Source organism: Hevea brasiliensis, chromosome 13 (assembly GCF_030052815.1).
Source record: "Hevea brasiliensis isolate MT/VB/25A 57/8 chromosome 13, ASM3005281v1, whole genome shotgun sequence".
NCBI classification, from domain to species: domain Eukaryota; kingdom Viridiplantae; phylum Streptophyta; class Magnoliopsida; order Malpighiales; family Euphorbiaceae; genus Hevea; species Hevea brasiliensis.
The window spans coordinates 31,016,444-31,040,585 of record NC_079505.1 but is presented as its reverse complement, the minus strand read 5'-3'; the positions used below and the strand labels follow the sequence as shown (position 1 = coordinate 31,040,585).

Here is a 24,142-nt window from a genome sequence, read left to right as displayed (position 1 = left end):
CCTGATATATAGTAATTCATGCCAGGTAACGGAGTCGTTAACTCTCACTACCTGGCACCATGAACTTTTGATATTCTAATTATAGAGTTTTAAATCCCGAATTAGGATTTTCAAACTCAGTTCTAGTAATAAAACTCTATTCTGGTATATTTGTACCAGAGCAAAAGTCATTTATAACTATTCTTATCCTTATGTACTATTGGGTAGTACGTAGCTCTACACAATAAATCTCAAGTCAGTACTGTAATTTGCAGCTTACAGCACAAACATCAAGAATATTGCATAGTTACTACGATACATCCCAATAGATCAAACTTCCCTATGTCATATTTCTTTCAAATCCACTAATATCTTAAACTTATTTTGATTATGGTACTTACTGACATCTATCAACAGTTGTACCTTTACTTCCATCTAAGGCAGATATATTGCTATAACTTACTTTTTGGTCCTCTTGCCTTATCTAATTAGGCTTACTAATTAACTTTATAATTCATCATAGTCTAGGAGATGTCTCTCACTAGAAACTTTTTCCAAAATTAATTTCAATCACGCTTATTATCGCAATTCTTATCCTAAAAGATTAATTACTAACGCATTAAAATTTATCTCCATGCAAGGGAATAGCAGTAGAACATATAATTTTAGCATTAGCATATAAACAAGTAGAGCCGAAATCAAATAGTACATAATTATTCCTTTCACAAGTGAAGAACATACCGGCAACTACATCTGAAGTCTCTGTTTCTTCCCCTCGATGCATGGCGTTCCCTCTTTCTAATGTATTCCTCTGCTCGGGTTGGTCCATTGTGCGAGGATTACCTGAAGTGTTGTCTCTACTTCTGCCTCTGCCCCTACTGACTATTAATGAGCCTCTAAAATTAGAACCTTGGACTGATTCCTTTGGTGTAGTATGTGGCATAAATCGACGTGTGCTAGTACAATCTCGAGCGAAATGTCCAATTCCACCACAATTGAAGCAGGCTCCAGTGACCCTATGACAAATGCCTCGATGAAATTTTCCATAAACGTCACAGATACGGATAGGGTAGGAACTTCTGGTTCTTTGACGAATGGTTCTTGATTGCTTCTGCCCTGAAGATCCGCCTCTGTCATACTTGGGAGCTCGGGATCCCTCAAAATCTTTTCTCTTTCCCAAGTTAATACTCGAACTTTGACCGATGAGTTTCCCACTTTTCTCTTTTTCATGCTGCCCTTAAGGAGGTTGGGTTTTTACTTGGGCCTGGGCTGACAGATTATCAGCCATTTGCTGAAAGAACATGGTCATCTGCTGGGCCGTTTGTGCAGTAATTTGTATAGGAGGGACTGGTGCAGTTGGACCTCCAACGCTCTGTGAAATTGGGGCCTCTCCTTGTACATTAGCTGTATCAGACTGCTCTACCATTTTATCCCCCTTGTCTATATCTATTCGTAGGATTTTTTTTTTCTATTTCCTGTACACCCAACACAAGGAGATTTCTCCCCGTTAGTTCATATTTATGATGTAAATATACTGTATGTAACAAATATGGACTTTGAGCAGTTGTACTTAACAAGGAAAGACACAAATTCTCAAGTTAAAACATACTTCAAAAATTTTGCTCTGATACCACTAAAACATGTCACAACTTACCCCTCTGTAAGGCATAACATGATCCCGTAGAATACCTAATGAATTACCGAACTTCACCTACCGATAACTCATTAAGTACCCTACAAAGGATTTTAAAACAATTTTCTTACTTTTGATAAGTGGTGAGCATTTTCTAATAGGTAATAAAACATTTAATTAAAGTTGAAAACTAGTTAAAATTTTTGGCCCATTTTATTTTTCCGCAAATTTTATAAAAATTTCGGCTGAGTGCAGTCTATATTTTGAGAAAACAGTTCTTCAAATTCCTGTAAAAAAGCACTTCCAATAATTTTTCTCAACAACTTCTTCAAAAGTCACAATCATCTCAATCAATTTCAACACATTTTTCAACTTCCAAAATTCAAATTCACCATTTCCAATATCCAACAATTATCAAAATACCATTAATAAATTTCATTCAATTTAAAATAAAATACTACCAATCATATTTCATTAATGACAAAATAATTTATATATACATCATACTAGAAATTTACATTAAGAAAATCCAAATTAAAATTTATTACAACTTTATACAAACTTTGTACAAGCTGCTCAAGACCGATTTTACATGTCCATACAATTACGTACAATACATACATCAAAATGAATATTTACAGTCAGTGTATAAATTATACCCGATAATTTCAAGGAAGTAGCTCCCCTGTCCTCAGCAGCTCAATCTGCTGCTCCTTTAGTCTCTATATCTGCGACAGCATACAAAGCTATCGCTGAGTGGTGAACTCAGTGGTGCACAAACTAATAATTTAAAACTTAATACAAATTATTCTTAACAATTCATAATGAATAAAAATTTAAAATTTCTAAATTCTTCAAAATCCATGACATACAAAAATCATTATTTTCATTCATGTAAATTATTCATTTAAATAATATTTTGATCAATTAATAACTATTTATTTACATTTCTTTTACATTCCGAAACAATACAAAAATATTTTGAATCACTAACAAATTATTTATTTCAATCACAATTTATCAAATTATGCATAATTTAAAGGGCGTTGCCAACAATTCACATAGTTGATCCCGTGACCCAAAATTCAAATAGATGTCGTGTTGTTGTAACACCCTCCCGGTAGCAACTCCGTACATTCTACTGTTCCGGTGACCGGTGTCGGTCCGGACAGCTAGAACGTCCGGAAAAATATTTAAACTAAAGTCAGGAACCATAATTAACTCAAATATTAATAAGAAAAATTTAGTAAAAATTTTGGAAATAAAATACAACCAAGTTAAATGAGCCGGTGCCCTAGCGAGGGGTAAACCAGAGGGAAGTTGCGGTTCTCGCAACGAGGAGCCCTAGACCCGGGGGAAAAATTATAAAATAATTTTTGGGACTCCAGAGAAGGGTCATTGAGGTTCCTATGGCATTAGAATGCCAAGAAAATACCTAGGAAAATTTTTCAATCGGTACAGACTGAAGGAACGGAAGCGTGAAAAACACAAGATTATACCATTGAATTCAAAAATTTTCACCTAGGGTCACATGCACCATGCAAGATTTATTTTTATCTATTTGATTTCAATGATAAACAACATATTAAAACTCTTTTAATATGTTTTTGGATCTGTATTTGCCATTTAAGATTTTAAAATTAATCAGATTAATTTTAGAACCCTAGATTAAATCAAGAACGATTACACTAACCTCTTGATGTGCTTCGCGTATGTGCGCCTTTGAGATTCGTCTTCAGGACACCAGATGTTGTCCCTCTAGCTTTTCCACACCAAGAACACCTATGGCAGCCCTTGAACAGCTTCTAAAGCCTTTTCTATTAATTAGAAATTCAAGTTCTGCCTTTTAAGAGATTAGAGATGTAAACAGGACACTAGAAACAATTTCTAGTGTTCTTAATTCAAGAGATTGATGGCTAATCTCTTTGAATTGATGAGAGATGAAGAGAAATAGCTGGAGAGGCTCAAAGTGGCGTGACAATTGAGAGGAGAGGCTGCTGGTTATGTTTTCTTTTCATAACCACACTTAAATAGCTAGGTTAACACATTAAACCCTAGCCACATGTCACCTTTTGATTAGCTCTAGGTTTAAGTGACCCAATCACATTGTGCCAAGTGTCAAACCTATATTTAATCTTGATTTTAATCATCTTACATGATTAAAAAAATTTGGCAAGCTTATGTGTTATGCCATGTGTCACCATCTCATGGTGCCACGTGTCACTCTGTGAAATGACCAAAATGCCCCTGTGTCTTAATTTTGAGTTCTTAACCCAAAATAATTATTTTCTTCTTCTAATTAATTTATATCAAATATAAATTAATTAATTAATCTCTATTAATTAATTTCTCATCAATTAAATTCATATTTAAACACTTTAAATATAAATTTAATTTATACTACACATCCAATAATCTAGATTTGGTTTCAAGTCATGCTAGGGACTTTGCAATTTAATTACAAACCAAATCTATTTAATTAATCAATTAAACTCTTTAATTAATTAATTAAATCATATTTAAATAGGTGATAACTTGTGTATGTGTGTGACTTACTAGGCTCATCACTAATTGGCAATGAGACATGATATCAACTCTTAATATCATCGAACTCTTTCTTACCATAAATGATTTCTCTAAATCATTTTATGAACCTCATAGACCATGGTTAACACCTAGCATAGCATGCCATGGCCACCCAATTAGTAATAAGATTTACCTTAAATGAACCTATAATCATATGTTACCATGCACTAGAATCTCTCTGTTACAAAATCCCAACTCAATTTGAGTCATGGTTTATGTCAAACTCCATTTGCTATGAATATTATGTTCTCTTTTAATTCCAGTTCTTGATTAAAAGATTTTTCTCATCGTAAACTCTTTTACGAATAAATCTATCTGTCTGGCCAGAACTTGAAACATCAAGAACAATTAAATGAACATAGGATTTTATCTCTATTTACTTAGAGGAACAGATTCCATCTTGATCAACACCTACCTCCATATATAACTAGCAGAAGCCAACACATGCCCATATACCCATACATAGTACAAGTATGAAAGCAGTATCAAACTCAAACTACCTATATACAAGATAACTATGCTATCTCAGGTCTAAAGATTATATGCACTGATATGATTTATGACAAAACATTGACAAGAGTAAACTCCATGTGCTTGTCATAAGTGTCACTGATTCGGCCTACTTATCATTTATAAGTGCCTATCATGTTTGTTATATGGCATGAGACTCACCATTCCATCTTATTTATATCTCATATAAATAACTTGAGAACAAACATGAATACAATCTTTCTGGATAAGTCATGTCCTTATTATGAAGTATCCTCGATTGTGAACCTATTTATGATACTTTGTGCTAGAAATATTGTCACTCATATTCTTAACAACTTAAGAATAATATTTCTAACAAAATATCAATGGACCTTTTCTATTACACATAAATATATTATGTAAACGGAAAAGTGGAAATGCCTTTTATTATTAAAATATGTACAAGATACATACTAAATGATATGCTCTAGGGCATACTACTAACAATCTCCCACTAGCACTAGAGCCATTCATTACAATATCTTAGACCTATCTTCTCAAGATGTTGGTCTAACTGAGTCTGTGACATAGGCTTAGTGAATGGATCAGCTGGATTTTCAGCTGACGCTATTTTCTGCATGGCTACATCGCCTCGCCCAACTATTTCTCTGATAATGTGGTAGCGCCTTTCTATGTGTTTGGATTTCTGGTGAGACCTTGCTTCCTTAGCTCAGATGATCGCTCCATTGTTGTCACAGGTAATGGAACCGCGACTCAATGGAAGGAACTATCGTAAGTTCTCACGAATTTCTTTATCCAAATACTTCCTTTGCAAAGATCTCGATGCAAAGAATATACTCACCTCAAGAGTGGAATCTGCAATGCTCGCTTGGAACTCTTCCAACCGATCGCACCTCCATTACAAATGAACACATATCCAGAGGTAGACTTTCTATCATCGATATCCGATTGGAAATCGAATCGGTATAACCATCCAATTGCAAGTCTCCACTCCATAAATCAAGAATAAATCCTTAGTTCTTCTTAAGTACTTAAGGATATTCTTGATACTATCCGATGTTCCAAACCTGGATTGGATTGATACCGCTAGTCAAACTAACAAGATATGCGATATCCGCCTAGTACACAACATTGCATACATTAAACTTCCAATAGCCAAGCATATGGAATCCTGGCCATCTTATCTCTTTCTTCAGATGTCTTTGGAGACATCTCTTTAGAAAGGTGGATACCATGTCTCACTGGTAACAATCCTCTCTTGGAATCAAGCATGTTAAACCTCTTTAACACCTTTTCCAAGTACAGACTTTGGGATAAACCAATTATTCTTTCGCTCTATCTCTATAGATGCGAATCCCAAGAATATAGGTTGCCTCCCTAAGTCTTTCATGGAGAATGTATTTGACAACCATACCTTTATAGTCGTCAACATACCGTATCATTACCCATCAACGTATGTCATCCACATATAAGACAAGGAAAGTGATAGCACTGTCACTAACCTTCTTATATACACATGGCTCATCCTCATTTTTATAAAACCAAAAGATTTAATGGCTTCATCAAAACGGATGTTCCAACTCCTCGAAGCTTGTTTCAACCCATAAATGGATCGCTTTAGCTTGCATACCTTGGAACCATCTTGGGATTCAAATCCCTTAGGTTGTTCCATGAAAATGTTTTCTTCAATGTATCCATTGAGAAAAGTCGCTTTGACATCCATCCGCCAAATCTCATAATCATAGTATGCAGCTATTGCTAATAAAATCCTAATTGATTTAAGCATGGCAACAAAGTAGAAAGTCTTCCTCATAGTCTATTCCTTGCCTTTGGCGAAACCCTTTCACTACTAGCCTTGCCATATAGGTCTCTACCTTTCCATCAGAAACAATTTTTTTATTGAAAACCCATTTGTTCCCTATAGGTACAATACCTTCAGTGGGTCAACAAGATCCCAAACTTGATTCTTATACATGGAATCAATCTCGGATTTCATAGCATCAATCCATTTTGAAGAGTCTATATCTGATATAGCTTCTTCATAGGTAAGTGGATCATCTCCATGATCTACTTCTTCATGAGTAGACAACTCTTGTTCTTCTTCATGAAGAAAACCATATCTCACCGTGGGTGAGATACCTCAGTTGTTCTACGAGGAACAGTGTAGATGTTTCATCAATGGGTATAGGTTGACTAGATGGATCTATATCCATCTGATCTGTTGGTTGGTCAGAATTCTCCAATTCTAACTCTATTTGCCTTCCTTTGCCTCCTTCTTGAACAAACTGTTGTTCAAGAAATGTGGCATCTCTACTTATCACAACCTTTTGTGAAGTAGGCAAATAAAAATAATATCCAAAACTATCTTTTGGATATCCAACAAATCGACCTTTTTCTGATCTGGTCTCCAATTTATCAGTGTTCAGCTTTTTGATATAAGCTGGACAACCCCAAATCTTAACATGCTTAAGACTTGGTTTTCTTCCATGCCATATCTCATAAGGTGTGGAAGAAACTGATTTTGATGGAATCCTATTCAGAATATATAAAGCTGATTCTAATGCAAATCCCCAAAAGGAGATTGGCATATCAGTATAGCTCATCATACTACGTACCATATCCAATAGGGTACGATTTCTCCTTTCAGATACACCATTCAGCTGTGGCGTTCCTGGAGGAGTCAGCTGAGAAACAATGCCATGCTCTCTCAAGTATTCATCAAATTCAGTACTCAAATATTCACCTCCACGATCTGATCGAAGAGCTTTAATATTTTTCCTGTTTGATTTTCTACTTCAGATTTAAATTCTTTGAACTTTTCAAAGGATTCATGTTTGTATTTCATCAAATACAAATACCCAAACCTTGATTTATCATCAGTAAAGGTAATAAAATAATGAAAGCCCCCTCTAGCCATTTCTTTAAACGGACCACATACATCACTATGTATTAGTTCCAAAATATTTTCAGCTCTTAGCCCTTGTCCAACAAAGGGTGATCTAGTCATTTTGCCTTGAAGGCAAGATTCACAAGTTGGAGTAGGCTCAGAGCCCAATGAGGATAGAATCCCCATTTTCTCCAATTTTGTAATCCTATCTTCTGCAACATGACATAACCTTAAGTGCCAAATATATTTTGAACTTGAGTTGGTTTTCACCATGGCATTGTATTCTTTTAGATCACTTGCATTCAATTTGTGTTTGTCATTATTATCCAAATAATAAAGACCATCATTCATATAACCCGAACCAACATATTTATTTCCAAAATAAATATTGCAAACATCATTTGTGAACTGAAATTCATAGCCATTTCTAGTCAAACTAGATATAGAAATGATGTTCTTAAAAGCATCAGGTACATATAAAATATTATCCAAACACAAAACATGTCCAAACATGTAAAAAGATTTAGATCCTATGGCTAAAGCTTCAACAGTTGAGCCATTGCCAATCCGGACTCTAATATCTTGAGAACGCAAGTCGCCATCGTTTGCTAGTTCCCGCATATCATTAGAAATGTGAGAACCGGCACCAAGATCTAAAACCCAAGTCAGATGAACTATAAGTATCATCGAATCTAAATAACAAGATATGGACATACCTTCAAGGTGTATCCTTCTTGTCCTTCAGAGAAGCAAGATACTCTGGCGGTTCCTTTTCCAAAGGTGCCCATCCTTTGGCAATGGAAACACTTTCCTTTGCCTCCATCGCCTTTAGTCTTCCTTTCTGCTTAGCTATTTTCTTGGAAGGACCAGAATCGAGGTTTCTTTTTCTTATTGCCCTTCTTCTTATTGGACTTTCCAGAAGAAGATGCAACCAAAGCTACCTCTTTTCCTTTATTGCCTAGCATATTCTTTTGGGCAATAACCAGATGTTGAGTAATTCACTAAGGTGCATTCTGTTTAGTCATATGGAAATTTGTCACAAAATTCCCAAAAGACTCGGGAAGGGATCAAGGATCAAATCCGTTTGTAGTTGGAAATCCATGTTGAAGTCAAGATGTTCCAACTGCTCAATCAGCCGAATCATCTTGTGGACATGATCCCCAACATTCTGTCCCTCAGACATCCTCATACGGAATAGCTGTCTAGATATCTCATACCTAGCATTCCTACTGTGCTCACCATACAACTCTTGTAGGTGAAGGAGGATCTCACTCGCACTCTGCATGTTCTCATGTTGCTTCTGTAACTCATTACTCATGGAAGCAAGCATGTAACACTTAGCTCTCATATCATGCTCCTTCCACTAGTCCAAAGTTTCATGTTCCTCTTGTGTGGCCTCTGGAGGTAAGGGACCAGGAACATTTGAATCTAGAACATATCCTATATGTTCAAGGTTCAAGACAAGTTTCAAATATTTTCAGCCAATCAGACAGATTAGGTCCTGTCAACCTGTTGTGATCAAGTATGCTTGTAAGGATATTGGATGGTGGTGGTTGTTTTGTGCTCATTTTTATCAGAAAATTAACTGCAGAAAATAACCAGATTAATTAGTAAATGTATCATGTATTTAACCAAAATGATTATGGTCTTTTAATCAAATTGGTCCTCCCACTAACTTAGCGAATCCTACACTTCCAAAGTAGAAAACGGAAATCCTAGTTGGATGGATTTCTAGTGGGTGATTGAATTCTTATAATTCTATTGATCATCCTCAGGTACATCCATTATTGGAATTACAATAAACTATAAGTGAGCAACTCCTTGCCCATCACATCTCATGTGAGGTTCAATCCTTTACCTAGCCCCTAATGCTCAAAATCTCAGGTACATCCATTATTGACTTATCTTGCATTAGTTAAGTTGATCCCATTGAGCCAGTAATTATGCAAATAATTTTAATGTCCTCAGGTACATCCAATATTGGCCACCAAACCATTTACATATTTACAACATCTTATGCTTAACAATTATTCTTAAGAAAATCTCTTAAATTAATTGCATCTCATGCAACTATTTAAAATTTCTTAAAATAATTGCCCCAATGGAGGGCTTATGTTATAATTACTTTAATTATAGCATTTCCAACTTAATCATTTGTTTGGAAGATTTTATAGCCATCCTAATTACTATTAAGGTCTCACTTTGCACATTATCCATTTAGCATGCATATATCATATAATTGCATAAATTCCCATACATCTCATGCATTCATGGATAAGCAGTAAATATGGTATGATCATGGACTTTCTAAGGGATTCAATTCTGAGCCACCAAGAATTGAATCAGGGCATTCCTAGGTGCATTTCATTCATTCATTCATTTTACAAGAGTTGCTGAAGGAGTACATAATCAACACTTGATCTTGAATTCCTCCCACTGGTCCCACCAATGCTCTTGACCTCCTTGAACTTCTTGCAATCCAATATTACATAGTAATCCTTGGCATACCAAGGCGAATTTACAAGAACTTAAATAAATGAAATTACAACCCAAAAATATTACAAACTTAATAATACATGCCCAAAATAAATTAAAATAAATTAATTAATTTACAATCCCAAAGAAACATAAAAGAAATAAATCCAATCACATTGGTCTTTTATAGTCCATGATCATCCATCATGCATATCACTATTTAACAATTAAATAAAACATACATACTTAAATTAAATTGAATATGATTCAAATAAATTTAAAAATTCAGATTTGAATCTCATTCAAACAAATTTAAAAATTCAGATTTGAATCACATTCAAACAACTTCAAAAATTCAGATTTGAATCACATTCAAACATTTTTTAAAAAATCAGATTTGAATCACATTCAAATATTTTTTAAAAATCAGATCTGAATTTTATTGAATCAATTTTAAAAAATCAGATTTAAATATGATTCAAACAACTTTAAAAATTCAGATTTGAATCACATTCAAACAACTTTTAAAATTCAGATTTGAATCACATTCAAACAATTTTTAAAATTCTTATTTGAATCATAATTTAATTGTGTGATTAAAACAACTAATTAAACACTTTAATTAGTCAAAGAATAGGCCTTAGATCATACAACAATTGCAGAATTAAAAGCCAAACCTTGAACCACCCATGGAACCATTGTTGCCGCCACCAATGGTGGCTTCACCATGTGTGCCGCCACACCTCATGATCCAACCAGCAATGAATCTCTTGATCTCATGATCAAACACACAATTAAATTATATAATCAACAATCTAAATGGCAAATATAGTGGCTCTGATACCAATTGAAGGAACAGAAGCGTGAAAAACACAAGATTATACCATTGAATTCAAAAATTTTCACCTAGGGTCACATGCACCATGCAAGATTTATTTTTATCTATTTGATTTCAATGATAAACAACATATTAAAACTCTTTTAATATGTTTTTGGATCTGTATTTGCCATTTAAGATTTTAAAATTAATCAGATTAATTTTAGAACCCTAGATTAAATCAAGAACGATTACACTAACCTCTTGATTTGATGCAGCGTGTCTGCGCCTTTGAGATTCGTTTGAGGACACCGGATGTTGTCCCTCTAGCTTGTCCACACCAAGAACACCTATGGCAGCCCTTGAACAGCTTCTAAAGCCTTTTCTATTAATTAGAAATTCAAGTTCTGCCTTTTAAGAGATTAGAGATGTAAACAGGACACTAGAAACAATTTCTAGTGTTCTTAATTCAAGAGATTGATGGCTAATCTCTTTGAATTGATGAGAGATGAAGAGAAATAGCTGGAGAGGCTCAAAGTGGCGTGACAATTGAGAGGAGAGGCTGCTGGTTATGTTTTCTTTTCATAACCACACTTAAATAGCTAGGTTAACACATTAAACCCTAGCCACATGTCACCTTTTGATTAGCTCTAGGTTTAAGTGACCCAATCACATTGTGCCAAGTGTCAAACCTATATTTAATCTTGATTTTAATCATCTTACATGATTAAAAAAATTTGGCAAGCTTATGTGTTATGCCATGTGTCACCATCTCATGGTGCCACGTGTCACACCATGAAATGACCAAAATGCCCTCGTGTCTTAATTTTGAGTTCTTAACCCAAAATAATTATTTTCTTCTTCTAATTAATTTATATCAAATATAAATTAATTAATTAATCTCTATTAATTAATTTCTCATCAATTAAATTCATATTTAAACACTTTAAATATAAATTTAATTTATACTACACATCCAATAATCTAGATTTGGTTTCAAGTCATGCTAGGGACTTTGCAATTTAATTACAAACCAAATCTATTTAATTAATCAATTAAACTCTTTAATTAATTAATTAAATCATATTTAAATAGGTGATAACTTGTGTATGTGTGTGACTTACTAGGCTCATCACTAATTGGCAATGAGACATGATATCAACTCTTAATATCATCAGAACTCTTTCTTACCATAAATGATTTCTCTAAATCATTTTATGAACCTCATAGACCATGGTTAACACCTAGCATAGCATGCCATGGCCACCCAATTAGTAATAAGATTTACCTTAAATGAACCTATAATCATATGTTACCATGCACTAGAATCTCTCTGTTACAAAATCCCAACTCAAGCTGGAGTCATGGTTTATGTCAAACTCCATTTGCTATGAATATTATGTTCTCTTTTAATTCCAGTTCTTGATTAAAAGATTTTTCTCATCAGAAACTCTTTTACAATAAATCTATCTGTCTGGCCAGAACTTGAAACATCAAGAACAATTAAATGAACATAGGATTTTATCTCTATTTACTTAGAGGAACAGATTCCATCTTGATCAACACCTACCTCCATATATAACTAGCAGAAGCCAACACATGCCCATATACCCATACATAGTACAAGTATGAAAGCAGTATCAAACTCAAACTACCTATATACAAGATAACTATGCTATCTCAGGTCTAAAGATTATATGCACTGATATGATTTATGACAAAACATTGACAAGAGTAAACTCCATGTGCTTGTCATAAGTGTCACTGATTCGGCCTACTTATCATTTATAAGTGCCTATCATGTTTGTTATATGGCATGAGACTCACCATTCCATCTTATTTATATCTCATATAAATAACTTGGGAACAAACATGAATACAATCTTTCTGGATAAGTCATGTCCTTATTATGAAGTATCCTCGATTGTGAACCTATTTATGATACTTTGTGCTAGAAATATTGTCACTCATATTCTTAACAACTTAAGAATAATATTTCTAACAAAATATCAATGGACCTTTTCTATTACACATAAATATATTATGTAAACGGAAAAGTGGAAATGCCTTTTATTATTAAAATATGTACAAGATACATACTAAATGATATGCTCTAGGGCATACTACTAACACAGACAATTTTGACCCGTTAAGCCAAACGGAGGGCATTTTGGTCATTTCGCCTTCAGAGGTGATTTTTGGCCAACTTGTCCAGTTAAGTAAATAATTAATATGACATAAAATATGAATAAACATTACTAGAAATTAAATTGAAGATGAGTAGTGGAGGAAAGAAAAGAAAATGAGGAAAAAGCTTATTTATGACATCATGGTGATGTCATTAAGAAAACTATAACCAATCACAAGCTAATAAGCTTTCTTAAATACTTAAAAGAGACAAAATAAAGACCAAAATAATTAAAAATCCAGCAGCCATCATCCTCCCCAATTGCAGCCGAAACCAAGCCTTGCCCTAAACCTCCATTTTCTTCATTTTCAAGCTTGATTCACCCATTTCTACTCAACAAAATCATAACCTAGCTTCACAAAAAATTAACCTAGCAACTTGAGCAACCTCTAGGCAGCCAAAAGAGGAAGAAAGAAAGGAGTTTGGGTGGCTGGAAATTCTGCCCCATTCAAGGTTAGTGCACATATATACTTAAATCTCCTTTATTCCATGTTAAAGCCTTAAAGTGAGCAAGAATTTGTAACTTAAATGAATGAAATTTATGTTTATGCATGCCTTGAATTTTGGCAGCCCTAAGGAAGGAACAATAATGGAGTGTTTTGATGGTTTTAATGGACTTAGAATGAATTGGAGATTATGTTTAAGCTATATATCTACATAGATAATGAATTAGTGTGCTTAACTAAGGTGTATGGGTAAATTGAAATGGAAACTAGGGTTTTGAGGGTGAAAATGTGGACTTGGCTTATGAAATTGTTAAAGGACATTCTAATGGTCAATTAATGACCATTTGAGGAAATTTAACCATAATTTGGACTGAAAAATAGCATGGCAAAGAGAATGACTATGCTGCCTAGGGACAGCAGCAATGGTGACTGAGATTCCAGTCCAATTACACAGCCATAACTTTGGCTGTGTTGGTCCAATTGGTGTTTGGCCAATTGGACATGAAACTAGGCTTATAATGGCACATTTTTGCTGAAGAAACCATGCCCAAAAGACCAAAGCAAGTGGACCAAAAGTTGGCCCCAATCCGGACACCCTGCAACAGCACCTGCAGAAATGACCAAATGAACAACTGTTCATTTGGCCATAACTCACTGTAGATTTGGTCAATTGACCTGAAATTTTTATAGAAACAATTTAAGACATAGACAAACAACTTTCACGAAGGAACCTACCCCAAATTATGGCCAGAACCTATTCAAATATGCAGTCACAGTCACTGTTCATGTTACTGTAGATATGGTCAATTCTGCAGATTGGCAATCCGGCCAGCTGTGGTTTTTGGACCATATCTGGAGCTAAAAAACTCCAAATGGAGTGATTCAAAAAAAGAAATTCAACTAGACAAAATAAGGAACAACTTTCATGTTTGCCATTTCTTCAAATTTCCACTGTAACAGTGTTTAATGGAACAGTAAACATATGCTTCAAAAACTGAAATTTTCTGCCCTCTTGGTTTTAAGTTAGAAATGGTAATGGTGACCAATTCTAACAAGTTTTAAATGTAAAATGTGGTATGTTGGGAGTGCCAAAGTCAATGTACATATTTTCTATCCAAAAGTCAACATTTTTGTTGATCAAAGAGGTGAATAGTGACACCAAAACTTGAAATGCACAAATTGAAGAATTTAAAAGTTTCAAATGCCCTAGTATACCTAACATGATTGGTTTGGATAGGTTGGCATGCCAATAGGGTTCAGTTAGCAGTACTGCACATGGCAATATGCCATTCTGTGATTTCATGGCTTTTAGCCATTCTGACTTTGCATTGAGACTTGGCCTTGTGCCTGAGATTATTTACAGCTTGGTAGCTGTTCTATTGCACACCAGGAGATGCTTATGTGACCGATGGTGTGACGGCCCGAGGTACTAGATACCCAGTGCCAGTTTACCCGTTATCCAGTCCAGTCGTCTAGTGTAGGTTACTTGGGCAACCAAATGAATAAAAGTGAACAAAGTTAATGAAATAATGGATATACCAATACCAAACAAAGAAAGCATACACACTCTATACATACTTACTTTCTGCTATTTGCTTTTATTATATTATTGCACCACTAAGCATTATTGCTTAGCGCGTTGCTTTTGCCACGCGTAGGTACTGGAGATACAGATCGTGAGCCCAGTAAACCACAGACTGGGTGAGTCCATCCTGCGATTCGCACGATGTCCGTGTCACCTCAACTTCTGCAGTGCATTGGTAGGACACTAGGTGTCATTTTGACATTTTGTAACTTAATTTTGATTTTCTCATATGTAATTAAACTTGTGTAATGTATTTGGAGGTTCATGTAAATAATAAAGATTTATGGTTATGTATGGAAGTAATTTGAGCATTTAATTGTTGTTTATATATGAGAACCCTGAGAAATGATGATTGAGAACTGAAACTGAACAATGTGAGATTTTGATATTGAGACTCTGTTGATGAATTAAAGTTGGGATTGTTTGGAAAATTATTTGGAAGTGTTTTTAACAGGTTCTGAAGAACTGTTTTCTCCATTTTTAGCCGGTACTCCTCCGGATTTTCTTTAAAATTTTCGGAACCTCAAATAAATAATATTTTGATAAATGGCTTAAATAAAGTATGTTTCATAAATTATATTCAAAAGCATGATATAAATTAATTAAGGTATATTAAAGTGTGCCGATACACCGTGTGGCATTACTTACTCGGGTATACTGTACACGGGTAAGGGGTGTCACAGTTGTACACCACGACATTTCACATTCTCCCAATAACCGAGGCTAAAAGGGAGAAACAAAGACTAGCTAGTATATATGAGTACTCATTCAAATTCTTCCCCAACTGGCAAGCCAGAGAGGAAGGAACTCGCCCCATCAAGTGGAGGAGATATCTCACTAGACAAGCTAATGAGAATTCACAATAAATTTTGCCATGTCAACTGTGGTTTCAAATCATATTCAAAACAATTTCTAATCACAAAGTGTTTACAAATCAACATATTTAATCATCATAAATTCATGCTCAAGGTTGGCAACACATCAAACTTAAAATTTACAATCCTCAAAACCATGCAATAAATCCTTAAATGCATAAAAAAATTTACATTTAATTTATACAAATTCATTCAACAAATTAAAATCCTCAATACAACAAAATTAAAAATCATAAAATAACTTGTTCAAATCAATTTAGAAATGAAAAGTAACAAAAAAGTTAGTTGTGCACAAACCTTAAGCGAGTCGCCTATTGGCCTTGACTCGATGTCTCAGGTTCCTTTCCGGTATTCTTTTCCACTGAAACACACAGTTTCACAGTGTTTCAATATCATAACTTAGTATAAATCCAAAAATAAATTTACATTCACTTATACCTAGCTCTAATGTGCTAAACTTGACGTTCTTTAAATTTTGTGTTTCGGGGTTACTATTCACTATACTATTCAAGTAAATTTGTTGACTTTCTAAGGCTTAATAGGTATGAGAATTCCAACTTCACCCACATATCACATTTTGGTCACTAAATTTGTTGGTTTTGGTTGTTTATTCAAATTCTAAGTCTTTTAGGCAATTTTGCAAATTTTCAATTTTGGTGTCTAAAGTTGCACTGTTCCATTGGTCATTTTTCTGTTAAAATTTGGCAAAACTTCCTTCATAGAAAATGTTCCCTATTGTTTTAAGTTTATTCTCCTTTTTGAATCACTCCAATTGGAGTTTTTTAGCTCAAGTTATAGCCATTTGAACCATGGCTGCCGGATTAGATTTAACCCAGAATTATGGGCAAATTTTGGATCTGGCAATTTTAGGTCGCCAACTTGGGGTGGCCAAATGACTTGGTTAATGGCATAATTTAGGTTTGTGTTCTTCATAAAAATTTTAGGTCTATATTTCATCTGTCCACTGGTAAAATTTCAGGTCATTTAGACCTGCCTAGCTCAAGTTATAGCAAAATGAACAAATACTATTCATTTGGTCAGTTTGTACAGGGAAGACTGAGATTTTCCGAGTTTGATCAATTTGTTCACTAGGTTTTGGTCACTTTTTGGGCATGCTTCCTAAATGAAAATTGTGTCATTTAGTGTCTATTTTCATTCCCAATTGGTCTCATACCAATTGGACTCGTAAATTTTCATTTTTGGTCCCTCAAAGGGACCTTGGTCATGCTACCAGCAGCATGACCACACTCAATCCGAATTTGATCTCAACTCCAACACTTCCAACACTCTTCATTTGGTCACCATTGACCATTTCCCACTTCTAACTATGTCAAATATATCATTTACCAATTTCTCACATTTTTGTCTCTAAACCCTAAGTATCCAAACCCTAGTTTACTAATTCTTTGCATTTGATTGATTCAATGCCTATATACATGTTTCTTCATCTCAGACAAGATCACATATACTTTTAAATCTATCAAACCATGCAAATATACCCCCCATACACATGTTGGCCGAAATTCACTCATGGTCCCTCAACAATTTATTTCATTTCATTTTAAATTTATTTCTAAGTTAATCAAGCTATAAACACAACTAATAAACTAATTTTGCAACTATCACTAACCTCAATTTTTGATGTCCAATTCTTCAATTCTCTTCCTTTTTCTTTTTCTTTGCTCTTTCAATCTTCTTATTAGGTTGAGGTAACAAGCTTTGATGAAGTGTTTATGGAAAATCTTAAGGTTAAGTGAGGAAATTTGAGCTTGAGTACAAGTTTCAATGGAGGTTTAACAATTGAGAGGTGAGGGAGAGTGAGGGCGGCACTTTGGATGAGGAAGAAGACTTTTACTTTTTTTTTTCTTTTCTTTTGTTTTCTTTTTTTATGTCTTAGGAAGACCATAAATCCATTTACTTAAATTTATTAATTATCATATTTTTGGCATCATGCATGATGTCATCTCCCTTCACTTTTTCATTTTCTTCTTTTTTTTATTTATTTTTCTATTAGTTCTTTAATTTAATTCCCGACTCCGAAATTTTCTCTGATTTTATTTGACAGTTAGGTCAGGAGTCAGCTCTCGGGGTCAATTGACCAAATTGCCCCTCGCCAGTTCAACCCGGTTTGCAAATAATTCGATATTTCTTCCGGATCCCTGACCTAATTATTTGACTAACTTAACAATTCTTTTTCGCGATTTTCTCTTTTCCACTGTGTTCGCAATGGTCCCAAGGACCGCAGCGTTACATTTTACGGTTCGAAATTTGAGTTTAAATCGACTTCGCAATCGTTCTTGAGAAGGTCACCCATCGCTATGACTCTCAGCTCGTTTAACTTCTTATGATCTGTTTTTCTTATTTATACTTAACTAATTGGCAATTACTAATTATTTGTGTTTATGGCTTATCTAGTTATCTTAAGTGTGGTTCTAATCCCCTTAATTGTCCGGACCGATACTGGTCACCGGAACAGTAAAATATACAAGGCTATGCAAATAGGGGTGTTACAAATAAATTATTATTTTCTTTAAAATTTAATTTTTAAAAATCAAGACGTTTTGTTTTGAGATTAAATGCAATATTTAAAAATTATTTGTATTTTTTTATAAATTTATTTATACAAAAATATTATTTTTCGCATATCACTCATAATAATAATAATAATAATAATAATAATAATAATAATAATAATAATAATAATAATAATAATTTAAAAGATAATAGCAATAATAACAATAATAATAAAAGGTCACTGATGGCCATTAATTTAAATAGAATTAGTCATTATTTGTGATCTCATAATCAACTAACATATAATTTAATCAACCTTAAATTATTTTATATATTTTCTATTATTTTTATTATGAATTTCTTGTTAAAATTTTTTAGAGATAAAAAGTACAGTCTATATAAAAAATTATAAAAATAAAATATAGATATTTGACTTATTTATAATTGGTATTCATTATTTTTTATGTTAATAATTTAATATTTTTTATTTTACTTTCCTAAAATTAATTAGTTCTTATTGTTATTATCATTATAGCTAACTCATAGTCATTGAATTGAAATGACAAAGTAAATGAAAAATATTTTACTGTTATAAAAATTAAATTTGAATGTTTTTGCTAATGTTTTTCAATTAAATAATATTTAATTATAGAATTAAATTTTTATTTAAATGGTTTTATTTATTTATTTATATATAGTATATCAAATAAGACACTTGATATGTATCAAGCACTTTCCTCTACTAAATATTTTCATTTCACCTAAGAGCTTTTAATTTTTTTTTTTAATTTACTCTATTTTTTTATTATTTCTTTCAAAGTTATTAATTATTATTTTCAAAGTTTATATATTTGAATATATTTAATTAATATGTATTTAATTATTATTTTTTAAAATTTCTTATATTTTTTAATGTTTTATTTCATTATAATTATATAACAAATGCAATTATAACTAATATTTTAATTATTTATATTTTATTATCATTTATTTTCAACAGAATTATTTTCATATTTTAATTAAATATCTAAATTTTTATGTATAAATTATCTCTCAACTATATTTTATATAAAAATAGAATTTCAAAAATAGATTGCAAATGTGATTACATTGAAAATTTGGCTACAAGTAAAGATGATTAAAAAATTAAAGTTACAACATCAAGATTATGAAATCTGTCTTTTAAAAAATAATATGTATTTTTAGCATTTATTATATTAATAAAAAATGTTATTTTAAAAAAAAATTTATGAAATGTTTTTATTTTATACCATAAATTTATGCAAAACGATAACCATTTTTGTGAAAGAAATTATTTTATAAAAATATAAAATTATTTTATAAAAATATATCAGATTAATAAATTCACTTTACAAAAAATTAAAGATATAGATTTTTTAAAATATAAAAATTTCATGAAAATTAAATTATTTTTTGAATAAAGTATTTTTATTCCATTTTAAACTAAGTAATCATGGAAACTACTATATATATATATATATATATATATATATATATATATATATATATATATATATATATATATATATATATAAAGAATTGAATAAGCATTTTAATTAATTATGTCATAAATTAATTAAAATTTTATTATTATAAAAGTTAAAAATTTATTAAAATTAAATTAAATAAAATAAAAATTTAAGTTGAAAATTAATTAAATAACAATAATTTATCCTTATTTAGAATATAATTAAAAATTAAATTCAAAAATAAAAATTATAAATTATCCCTGCATAAAATAGGTATTATGTTAGTAGAGAATAAGTTTTCTTAACCATATCAAGAAAAAGATACCCTTGAACATGCTTAAGTTGCATCGAGTTGATAAGTCATGACAAAACTAGATAATTTTCAGAATTCCATTGGCTAAAATTTGAATCAGGAATGGCTGGTTTAGGTTTCCATCCCAAGATATAACCCACAAGCTTAAATGAATAGTAAACTTTGCTTGAGCAAGAATGATAATTTGTTCCTTCTAATTTTAGCGGACAAATTTAAAGAGAAGGATTGTCATCCGAGTTTTCCATTCTAATTTCACCAATTTAAATGCCCAAGTATTACTTTTTTTTTTTCTTTCAACATTTTTGGTTGGGAATAATACCAGTGAATAATATTCATGTAACAATATTTCCCCGTGAACGATATCAAACCCTATCGAATTGGAGGGTCTGATACCATGTTAACAAAGAATATAAAACACTGGACTGAATAATTCTTAATTTTGAAATTTATAAGGAAGCTTATTTGTACAATAATTCTAAAATAAGAATATTCTAAATTAGGATATTAAAATATACTGTAAATGTTGATTTTATAACCTTAATTAGAAACTCATTCATAGCCCTAATTAGAAAATAAAGAAAATATCCTAAATTAAAAAAATATATTATCAACATTTCTTTTATCATATGGCAAAAACCAAAATTGTGTAATCTCTCCTGTTAATCCCAAAAAAAAAAAAAAAAGTCCCCAAAATAATGAAATTCCCTTGCATGCAAAAGATTGCTTCAAACTTCAAGCCAAAGAAACATGAGCAATCGAGCGAGGGGAATTTATTAGTAAATTTGCAAGAAAAGTGCAAATTTTACATATTTATTTTCAGAGCTTTGTAATTTTCCACTATCTCCGCCATGTAACAAGCATATGAAAAATCAATTTTACAATTCTTTGGAGTCTCACCAACCCTCAACCCATTCCCCTCTTCTCCCCAACCCCACAGCCCACACCCCCGCCACCCCCCCTCTTTTTTGGATGACAACGGATGGGAATGATGAGCACAATCTTCCACAAGTTCTGAAAAGTGGCGCAACAGCACAACCTACTCCAAAGCTTCGGCTATTATTGAACGTTGAGATAGTTGCTGCTCATAGAGCTGGCGAAAAATATGGTATTTGGCATCATGATACTTCTTCACTTTTGAGTTTTTTGATGGATGAATTACCTGCAAAAAGTCTAAGTATAAATCACAAGTGGAAATGCAAAGACACAACATTCTTCAAACATGTTGCAAGAGGGGTAACAACAGCTTGCACAATCTTCATCCTAGGCTTAAGTGGACACATGAGGACTTTTAGGTCCTCCAAGCAGCTCATTTAATCTTTACAATGTCAATTCAACAATTTAATCAGTTCAAACTACAGCAACAACTCAACTAACTTTTATCTCAAAAATTTATTGGGATCAGCTATATAGATTCTCTTTCTACACTCTCAGCGATTTTGGATTATATCCTCAAAAATGTATAATGCTTTTAGGTCATGTTGTACTACTCTCCTCCAAGTCAGTTTAGATCTACCCCTTCTTTTCTTTCTATCCTCTAACCCAATGTGCTCTACTTGTCTAACTGGAGACTCCGTATGTCTACGCTTCACATAACCAAACCACTCCAATTTTCCTTCTCTCAACTTATCCTCAATTAGCACCACTACTACCTTTTCTCTAATACTCTCATTACGGACTTTATCTAGTCTAGTACGCCCACTCATCCACCTTAACATTCTCATCTCCGCAACTCTTATCTTAGACACATACGACTCCTTCATTACCCAACACTCACTACCATATAACATTGCCAGTCGTATAGCTGTACGGTAAAATTTTTCTTTCAACTTATTGGGACTCTTGCGATCACATAAAACTCCCGTGGCACGTCTCCACTTCAACTATCTAGCTTTAATCCTATGACTAACATTCTTCTCACATCCCCATCTACTTGAAGGATTGAGCCGAGATATTTAAAATGATTACTTTAGGACAATACCACTCCATCCAAACTAACTCATTCCCTATCACCAGTTCAGCTTTCACTGAACTTGCAATGTATTCTGTCTTCGTTCTACTTAACTTAAAGCCCTTTGACTCTAGAGTACTTCTCCAAAGCTCTAGCTTTCTATTGACTCATTCTCACATCTCATCCATTAGAACTATATCATCCACAAACATCATGCACCAAGGAATACTCACTTGTATACTCTCACCAATTCAAACTACAGCAACCTACTACTAAATTCCTCAAACTCCACAAATCATCTGTTTTGAATAATAACACAAATTCCTCAAATGATTAAACACGAATCTATTTACCATTAAAACCAGTATTATTAAATCAGGCACGGAGTTGACCCGGTGAAGGGACCGAGTGAATGGGTTAGTGATTCAATCAATGTGTCACTAAAAATTAATTAAATATATAAATTAATTAAAATTAATTAAATATAATACCTATTAATATAAATAAATATAATTAATTAAATTTTAACATTTATTAAGTTATATTTAATAAATTTTGATAGCGTTCTTAAATTTTATATAAAAATATTCAAGTAATATAATGCATACATGTATAATTCTCTTTTTAATATTTATGAAATATTAAGTATATATTAAAAAATAAATATATTGAAATGAAAAACACATAGCTACCAAGCTAACTCAATTGATTTTGATTTTAAAGACTTTTTATGAGGTTTTGAGTTCAATTTTCTATATCAAAAATTAAAAGAAAAAAGGAGAGAGAGAGAGAGATTCTATTGTAATACCCAAAATTTACAGACCGTATACAGTACATTTAGGTAAGAAATTCAAATATTGAATATGATATGTAAATTAGATTAAATGAGAGTTAAAGTAAAAATTTACAAAAGACACCTATGGACTTTGTTGCAAAATTAATGAAGTTTGGAAGGGGGGGATTAAAATTTCCCAACTTAGCACATAATTGAGTTTAATTAGAATCATTAAGTATGATATATTAAGTTAATTAATCACTAATTAAATAAGTCAAAGAGAGGACCAACGGTGAGGTGACATATAGTTAGAAATGATAAAAATCAAGGGCATATAAAATAAATTTGTGGTCTTCTTCCTTCCTTCATTTAGCCGGCCATCTCTTTCTCTCATTCCTCCATTTTCTTTCACCTAAGCTCACATACAAACCCTAACTCAACTATCTAAGATAATGTTTTGTATGGGAATTGAAGGATATGATGATCAAAGCATGAAAACAAAGTGAAAGTGAAGAAAGAGTGCAAGATTGGTGAGGTAGAATTTTGGTGTGGCTGATCAAGGTCCATACACTGATTTGGCTTGAGGATTTTTTGTGAAAAGTACTTGCAATTGGGAGCAAATTTCTGAAATTAAGTTGAGGTAAGTGCTTGTCTAAGCTTAGTAGCAAAAATTGTTACTTTATGAGTCATTGGTTAGTGGCTGCCAGGATAGTATATCCAATGAGCAGTCCGTGTTAATTTGGTTATAAGTTGAGTTATAGAGCTTCAATTGAGATGTAATTTATACCAAAATTTTCTTAAGACATAGACCTACAAATTCTATATTTTGACCCGGACCTAATTCTTGGGGCAAAACAGTTGAAATTTTAGAGTAAGATGGAGTTGCAAAACTGGAATTCCTAGAATTCCAGCAATCAGTCTTATGACCTCCATGCAGTAAATAGGGCATATCTTCCTCTGTACAACTCCAATTGAGATTATACAAGATGATTTAGAAACTTAAAACATAGGCCTAAAACTTTGCTTTAGAGACCCTATACAAATTATGAATGTAAATTATTTGAATGTCGAGTGCAAATATAAGGTGGAAATCTGAAACCCTAGAATTCTTAGGACTCTGTATCCGTGAACAGTAGGTG

The 24,142-nt window shown here is 32.6% G+C and overlaps 1 protein-coding gene across 4 annotated transcripts in view; it reads right to left on the bottom strand.

The window, feature by feature from the left end:
- LOC110642073 (uncharacterized) overlaps nucleotides 1-24,142 on the bottom strand; it is a 54,308-nt gene that overhangs the window by 4,769 nt on the left and 25,397 nt on the right. For 2 of the 4 annotated variants that reach the window (XM_058131974.1, XM_021794023.2), the window contains one exon: nucleotides 20,885-21,439. In XM_058131974.1, the coding sequence (XP_057987957.1) occupies nucleotides 21,317-21,439 (123 nt within the window). In that variant the 3' untranslated portion in view covers nucleotides 20,885-21,316. Of the gene's footprint in view, nucleotides 1-2,055; nucleotides 2,341-16,260; nucleotides 16,325-20,884; nucleotides 21,440-24,142 lie in introns of those variants that run through there. The other 2 variants (XM_058131975.1, XM_058131976.1) reach the window with 2 other exon arrangements.